The 8,108-nt window shown below is 69.0% G+C and overlaps 2 protein-coding genes across 2 annotated transcripts; one reads left to right on the top strand and one right to left on the bottom strand.

The window, feature by feature from the left end:
* Positions 1–758: 758 nt before the first annotated feature.
* Positions 759–2,462, bottom strand: MNEG_11527 (acetolactate synthase I/II/III large subunit; the record flags this gene model as incomplete). The annotated part of the gene is made up of 4 exons (XM_014040002.1): positions 759–923; positions 1,353–1,465; positions 1,782–1,963; positions 2,449–2,462. The coding sequence occupies 4 exons, from the start codon at positions 2,460–2,462 to the stop codon at positions 759–761; spliced, it is 474 nt and encodes a 157-aa protein (XP_013895456.1).
* A 2,961-nt stretch (positions 2,463–5,423) lies between these two features.
* MNEG_11526 (hypothetical protein) lies at positions 5,424–6,470 on the top strand (the record flags this gene model as incomplete). The annotated part of the gene is made up of 1 exon (XM_014040001.1): positions 5,424–6,470. The coding sequence occupies one exon, from the start codon at positions 5,424–5,426 to the stop codon at positions 6,468–6,470; it is 1,047 nt and encodes a 348-aa protein (XP_013895455.1).
* Between the last annotated feature and the right edge of the window lie 1,638 nt (positions 6,471–8,108).

Here is an 8,108-nt window from a genome sequence, read left to right as displayed (position 1 = left end):
CGGCGGCGGCGGGCGGGGGGACGGGCACGCCTTGACGTGCACCCTCGACCTACGGGAGGCAAACGGGTTGGAATTGGCCGCGCTTCCAGTTGGAGTGTGTAAACATCAAAAAGCGCGGCTCAAAAGTGCCAGCAAGCGCCGCCGCCGGCCTGCAGGTGAGCGCGGCACCCGTGCGCATCGGCACGCTGCAGCGTGGGCTGTAGATTGCAGCAGCCACCCAAACCGCGCAGCCCCGGCGGTGCCATACAATCGGCGAGGCGGCGGCGGGCAGGTGGGAAGGGAGTAATGGAAACGGCCGACAGTCGTGCCCCGATCAGGCATTAATGGTGCGCCTCAATTGCATGATGCCCAAGTGCACCTTGAGGATCGCGTACGAGCTGTTTGCGCATATGATGGTCAGCACGCGCGCCCGCTCCCGCGCCTGGCTCCACAGCGCCTGGAGGGGTCGGTTGGGACAGCAAGTTGCAGTTTGCAAACGTGGCGACACCGCCCGCGTATGCTAGGTTGGGATGGACCGGATCCCCCCACCCCCCCCCCCCTGTCACGGGCTGCCGCGGCTGCTGCAGGAGGCTCGCCAGGCAGCAGCTGCGGCTGTCAAGGCAGATCACGTCAAAAAGCACACAAACGCGGTCCAGGCAACAGCATTGCAGGGACTGCCTCAAGCGTTGATCATAGAAGCCATCCATACACATATTGTGTACATCATCTTATACATATTCACAGTCATATACACATGTATGTATACAATCATATACAGGTTATGCATGCGTGTTTCTTGCCTGCAGCGAGTACATGGCGGACCCGTCTGCCTGCAGGTTGATGACGCGGCGCCCGGGGCACGCCAGCGCGGCGCCCAGCGCCATCGGAGGCCCGCAGCCGATGGCGCCGCCGGTGATGGTCAGGTGTGAGAAGGGCGGGCAGCCCTGGCGCGGTTAGAATCGTTGTGTGTGCGCATGTGTGCAGACGTGTGTCTGATTGTGTGGTGTGATGTGTAAGTGCGCCCCACACACAGGGTGTGTGGAGGGCGGGATTGGATGGCGGTGCAGCGCGCAGTGGTGGGTGTGGTTTGGGGCCCGAGGTGCGGAGCACCTCAGGTGTAGCGCGCGCTGCCGTGCGGGCCGCTAGCCGCCAGCAGGGCATGCGCATGTGGCGCCAAGTTTGGCCCCTGGCAATGGGGCTGCCACTAATTCGGCCCACTCTCATCACCCGAACGGGGGTGCCTCTGCCTCTGGATGCCCCACCACCCAGCCGGCTGCCACCAGTTGCGCAGCTGCCAGGCAACCCTTGCAGCAGAGGTTTTCTAGGTCCCCGGGAGCCGTGTTGCCGTCCAGACCGCGGCTGGACGCACCCACCTTGGCAGCTTCCCAGTAGCTGCTGCCGCTGGTCAGCGACTCGTCCACCAGTACGCACCCCTCGGGCTGCAGCGCGGCCACCACCTGGCACAGCGCCGCCGCGGTCAGCCGGCCTGGGGCCACGCGCAGGGTCGCGCATCGGGGGGTGCGGGTTTCGCTTGTGAGCCAAAGCACTTCCGGGGCGGGGGTGCGTTTTCCGGTAGGGGGAGGCGTTGCACACCGGGGAGCAGTGCAACAGCGGATTGCCGGTGGATGACTGAAGGAGCAAGACCGGCTGATGTTAAGCTAATAGGCAACAGCTAGACAATCAATGTGCGCTTCATTGGGGCTGCGCGGATGTGCTTGATTGTCGAACAGCCGCCGCTGCAGTTTTGGCTGTTGCCTGATCTGGCGGCCGCCAGCGCGCCGGGCGTCGCGGCTGCGACCCACCGTCCGGCGGCAGCGGCGGCCGCGCGGGCGCCGCGAAGACGCCGCGGCAGCTGACGCCCGGCGTCACCCCGGCCGCCCCTGCCTCTGCGGCCAGAAGGGCGAGCGCCTCTGGGACGCCCCAGGACGCGTCAATCTCCCAAATGACGTCATCGGGCAGTTCAATCAGCCGGCTGGGGCCGCCGCTGCATACGCGGGAGTGCAGAATGCAGGGGGAATGTTAGGTCACGGCAAGCTGCAAGGGATGAGCAGTTTGGTTTCGCGCATCATCCTGTGCAAGTCTGGGGGCGGTGGGAAGGGGCGGGCCGCAGCGCCTCGCTCAAAGGGCGCCGCGCCCTGGCCAGGACGCGAGCGGCCAGAACGCACGTAGATGCAATGGGGCGTGCACCCAACACGGCATGGCCGACGAGCGGACGGCGCCGCCCGCCAGAAAGCAGTCGAGGTCGGGGTGGGCCACTAAGCGGGGCCGCGCCTGCACTGGGCGCTGGCAGCAGGAGGCTGCTGGTTGCTTTTGCGGCCTGCCTGTCTCCGCTGTGACTCCCTCCTCCTGTGTCTCGCATTATCTGTGTGTCCCCTCTGCACTCACTCGTAGCCGAAAGGGGCCACTGGGCGCCGCGCATCGACAAGGAGGATCACCTCGTATGCCGCCAGCTGCTGGGCGGCTTCCTACCAGGGTTGAGTCATGGTGTATCCGGCACGCTTGTCAAAGAAGAGTGCCGCGCTGGCGGGGAGGGGGGCTTTGGCGGTCACGGCCAAGGGCGGCCCTCTCGTGCGGCGGGCGCGGCCCCTTGGAAATGCCGGGCCGACATTGTTGGCGATGACCACGACCCCGCCCACCCAATGGCCCTCCACCGCCGCAGATTTTGGGGCGGGTTTGTGCAAGTGCGAGGCGCAACACATCGTCGACGAGCTCGTTGCGATCGAAAGGATTCAATCCCCGAGCAATCCAAGCCTAGCATGCGGCCGGAGCGGCGGCCGTTCCCCCAGGCGGCCAAACGCGCCGCGGCCATCCGGCCAACACGTCCGAGGGCTGGCAGGCGGGTGAGGTGCGGGGTTAGGTGGCCCTGCAGCGCACCTCGGGAAAGTATGGGATGCGCCGCAGGTGCGGCAGGCCGGCCCCGCGATCGACGCGCGCGAAGAGCGGCTCCACGTAGGCGTGCGCCCCGCAGGCGGCTGCGATCAGCCCCGCGTTTCTCAGCGCGCCGCCTGCGCGGCCGGCGGCGGGGCGGGCGAGGGGGTGGGAGAGCGGGAAGGTCGAGGGCCGGCCATCCAAGAGGTGCGCATGTGCTGAGCTGGCGGGGTGCATTCATTGCCGGCCATCCCAGCCGTCAGGTCCGCATTATCCTCGGGGTGCGGCAACAACAAACACGGCTCACGGAGCAGTCATCACACCACAAAGGCACACCCCCACGCCACCCCCTCTCCCTGCACGACTGCTGGCACCGGACCCCCCCCCCCCTGCGGGGAAGCTGTGGACTGCACTCCCCTCTCCTTCAAATCGCAAGCACACAACACCCAACCCCATGCACGCATGAATGAAACGGACGAACGATGCAGTGCAGCAGGTTGGCCACCCAACCCACCGTCCTCCAGGGTCGCTCGGCCCCCCAGGATGATCGCCGCCGTGCCCCTTGCCCCCGCCTCCCTCAACGCCTGGCGGCGGGGCGGGTGTCGCAAACAGAAAGCAGTTGCGAAGGACGGTGCGGCAAATACACGGCAGCATAAGCGTGCAGGGGCTTTCATTGCCGCAGCCCTGGGCCGCCGCATGCGCGAGGCCGCGAGCTGTCAAAACGGCGCCGCTACCTCGGCGCAACACAGGGCAGGTGTGGCCTTGTCAAAGGAAGCATGCAAAAGCCGCGCAAAGCACGTTTGAGCCTGCACGTCTCGCTGCTGCGTTGGCGGGTGCCGCGCACGCACGCCCGCACGTTGGCACAGCGCTTGATGAACTCTCGCGCCCCCTCAGACTGAAGCGCCGCTGCTGCCACCCCTGCCTCTGCCACTGCCGCCCCAGCCGCCGCCCCAGCCGCCCCCTCCGTCGCTCTGGGGACGCCAACGGCAATGCAGTCGCTGCTGGGCACGCCCCCGTCTGTCTCGACACCCGCTGCAACCGCCTTCTGCCAGCTGACATCATGAGGAAACACGACAGTCACCACATTACTCGGCCCCGCGGGACCCTCCCCCTCCCCCCCGCCCCCCTCCGGCGCCGCCGGCGCTGATGCGGCCGCGACGGCGGCGGCGAGCGTGGGGCCGGCGGCGGCGGGGCTGGCGACGCGCATCACGCGCCCCTGGGTCGCGGCAAGGGCCTCTATGTCTGAGTTGAGGACGGGGTCGGCTGTGCGGTGCCAAGTGGCCATGTCGCCGACGATAACCTGGGAGCCGTTGGTGGGGGCCAGCGGTTTTTCCAGTGTTGTTTTTGGTAGGTGAAAAGGGAGCTGGGGCGTGAGGCTGCGCTTGGTGTGCTTCGCCCACGCACGCATCTCACATGCAGTCACTAGCGGCGCGGCCGTTGGCATGCGATGGGCTGGCGCCTTGGACACGCATGCAGGAGCGCGTGTATGGGTGCACGCGCGCGCACGCACACGAGAAAGCGTGCGCGGCCGCCCGCCCAACCAACCCCCTTCGCGCACACGCACATGCAGTCGGTGCAAACCCACCACGACCGGCGTCCACGCGCGCCGTGCGTTATGGAGGTTACACAGCCCGTTGCCCAGGCCGGGCCCCAGGTGCAGCAGCGCCAGCGCCGGCTTGCGCGCCATGCGCTGCGTCGGCCAGGTTTGCGGTGCAGGGTTTTATTGATTGTGGGGAAGGGGAGAGTGGCTTGCAAATAATTGAGAACTCGTTCGTTGGGTGTGAGTTTTGGGGCAGAGTACGGCCGCTCTCGCGTAATCAAGCGGTTTGAGCCGGCCCCTCTGCCCGGAGGCGCGGCTGCCCCTGCGTCCCAGGCCTGTGCAAGCATGCCCTCCCACCGCATAGCCGTCGCAGGCGCCGGTGCAGACGGCCTCGTGCAGTCCGAGGCAGGGCCTGATCCCCGGCGATCTGTCCAAGGCAGCAACAAGCCACATCTCGGTGGTCCCGGGGTTGGCAAAGCACACGTCTGCGACGAATGAAGGGTTCAATGGTCAGGTGCAGTTTTGAGCGGGCGCGGCGGCAGGTGCGGAGGTCTGGGGATTTTCGGTCGGCGGCGGGCGCCGCGTGGCGGCGACGCGAAGCATGTGTGCAGAGGGTGCGCGCACCGATGCCCGCGGCGTGCGCGGCGGCCATCGCCGCGTCTGCAGCGGTGAGGGCATGCATTTAATTTGGTGCTGGGAGCAAAGGAGGGTCAAGAATACGAGCCGAGCCTTCTGGTGCCCAGAGCTGCGACAGCCAAGTGAAGGCTGTCGGTTGCTGTTTGGGTGGCGTCGTGCCTGTTGCAACGCCGCCTGGATTACTTTGTTTTGAAGACTGTGCAGACTAGTATACGAGACCCAGCAACACTCGTTTCAGTCCTTTTCGGATGCCCCGAGGCTCGAACGTCCGAGTCCGTTGCACCGCAGATCGCGCGGTAGATCGCGCGGGAGACCCTCGTACCACCTTTCAAAACACGTACATAGACCTCCACCGATCGCGCTGGCCTCTCCCCAGGGACGCCAGGGCCGCGCCGCCGCGATGACGCAGGGCACCCTCGCGCTCAAGCTGTCCGGCCTCGCCGAGGGAGCAGCCATCGGCGCCGCGGCCGCCGCACGCATCACCACCGCCTCCGACGACGCCGCCGCGGCCCACGAGCTCGCCGACCTCGTCTGCTCCAGCCCCGACGTCGCGCGCCGCGTCGCCGCCGCGCCCGCGCCGCCCGGCGGCGGCGGCGGCGCGCTGGGCCTGCTCGCCTCCGTCCTCGACGACCCGGCCGCCGCCGCGCCCGCCAAGCGCGCCGCGCTGCGCGCGCTGACCGCCATGATCCGCGGCGGCCCCGCCGCCGCCGCGCGCGTGGAAGACGCCGCGCTGCCGTCGCTCGTGCACGCGCTACAGGACGACTCCGCGCGCGCCGGCGCGGCCGCCGCGCTGGGCGCGCTGTGCGCGCTGGGCCAGGAGACCCTGACTCATCGCATCGCCGAAACCGAGGGCGCCGCGACCGGCCTGGTGGGGGCCCTCGTGGCCGACCCCCGGGACGCCGCCGCCGCCGTCGCACTATCCCACGTGGCCGCCCTAGATGGGCGCCTCATCGGCCGCGCCATCGCAGCGACCCCCGGCGGCGCCGCCGGGCTCGCGGCCGCGCTCGCGTCCGGCTGCCCCGGCGCGGCGGAGGGCATCGAAGCGTGCCTTGCGACCATTGGGGAAGCGAGCCCAGATTTATGGCGCCAATTCGCTGCCTGCGAGGGCGCGCTGCCTGCGCTCACGCGCCGCCTCTTCGACCGCGCGCCCGCCGACGACGACGCTCGGCCGCTCTGGCTGCTGCGCCACACGGCCACGCACGCGAAGCGGCTCGGCGGCGCGGGCGCGGACGCGGGGCGCGCGGCGGCGTCGGCGGTTGCCGCAAAGCACCTGCTCGCGCGGGAGTCACAGGAGCAGGCGCTGGCGCAGCTGGTGCTGTCTCAAGCCTATCTAGACGCGCCCCCGTGGGTGGTGGCGGCGCTGAGGCACATGGCTGCGGAGATCGAGGCGCTGAGGGGGCGGCTGGCGGAGCTGGGCGGGGCGTCGGACGACGGCGCGGCGATTTGAGTGGGGCGAATGGAAAAGCGTGCGCCACAAAGCCGGGCGCATGCGATCCTCCGCGGACGGGGGAAATGGGGGTTCAAGCGTGCGAGCGGGTGGGTTAGGCTCTGCGCTGCCCCTGGCGGGCGGCAGTGACGCCGGCGATTTGGCTTGTGAGGGTGGCTGCCGCGGCGCCGGGCGCGAGGCGAGGTGAGGTGGCAGGCGGGCGGGCGGGCGCCATGGAGGGCCCGCACCTGCCTCAGCCGGCGGCGTCTGAGTGTGTTGCGGCGGCGCCTCCTGTACGTCCACCACTGATGATGCCTCTGGTGGTTGTAAGGCTCGCGCTTTGTCTCTCCAGCCCAACCTGCGTGCGTGGCCCCAGCTGTTGCCAAAAGGTTTCGAATTCTGGCAGCAGCTGCCGGGCCTCGCTCTTGGCCAGCAGGCGTGGCGAACCCTTGAGCCCGTGCCCTGAGACTTGTCGAGCCGTCGGGGGCAACTTTGCTGCGGCGGCCGCTGAGCAAACATCCGTGCATTCAGAAGAAAGAATTGGAGGGCGGGCAGGTGGCGCGAGCCGCTGCTGGCGAGCCTGTCAGACGCGCAGCATGCATGGCACGCACGCGGCCGCTGCCCGCCTCTTGCCGCCTCGCGCCGCACTTATGGCTTGGAAGGAGCAGCTAGGGAGCGGCCCCAGGTGCTTGCTCAGGTCTCTCTACTGCGGCGTCAATAAACAGAGATTCAGAAAGCGCGGACCAAATGAAACATTTGAAACAGACATGGTTACAACAGTTGAGTGTTGGTGAGTCGTACACGGGATGCGTCGCGAAGCGGGGCGGCGCCGCGCTCGCACCGGCCCCCGCGCCCGCGCCTCGCAGCGCGGCGTCTCCGCAAGGGCGCGCGGGCTCGCCGACGGGCGGGGCCCGCGGCCAGCCGCCGCGCGCCTCTCCACGCCGCGCGGCGCCCCGGGCCCAAAACGAGCAACCTTATATCGGCTGAGCTGCCTCCCGCCGCCGGCCCTAACAGTCCCATGACAAAACTAGAGCTCTAGGGATGCACGCCGGCTGCCCCGGCTTGCGCTCAGGCACGAAGGCTGGCCGGCGCGCGGCGCCGCGGCTGGGGGCAAGGGGGGCCGCGGCGCTGGCTAGGGGGCGGGGACTTAGGGTTGGAGGCCGGGGCAAGGGCGCCGCGGCCGGCGTCCGCGCGGCCGTGTTGCAGGCCGGCGGCGCGTGCGTTGCGTGCAGGCGCACAGGTTGAGGGGCCGCCGTCAAAATCGATTTGAGGGACGACACAGCGCCTTGAAAGGAGAGCGAGGGGGCAGGATTCCTGGCCCGATTTGAGCGCAGGGCCGATGATGACAACATATGATGTCATCTCGCGGCCCCTGCCAAACTCCCCTAGCTGCAGACGGGCCGGCCTTTCGGCGGCCGTCCGATGCAGAGGCTCGGTCCCTAAAAAACATGGGGGCGGAGCCGCGCGAGCGGCCGCGGCGGCGGCACCGAGGCCGCTGTCCCCGCAGCGTGGGCGCCGCGCCGCGCGGCGGCGGCGGGCGCCGGCCCCGCCCCGGCTGCGGCCGGCGGGGGCATGTGCGGGGGCGGCGCGTGGCCGACAAACGATGCGCCTTCTATTCGAGCCTTTCTTAATTGGCGCCGCATCACGGCGACGCAGAGC

This window comes from Monoraphidium neglectum (assembly GCF_000611645.1).
Source record: "Monoraphidium neglectum strain SAG 48.87 unplaced genomic scaffold scaffold02785, whole genome shotgun sequence".
Lineage (NCBI taxonomy): Eukaryota > Viridiplantae > Chlorophyta > Chlorophyceae > Sphaeropleales > Selenastraceae > Monoraphidium > Monoraphidium neglectum.
This window is presented reverse-complemented; position numbering and strand designations above follow the sequence as displayed.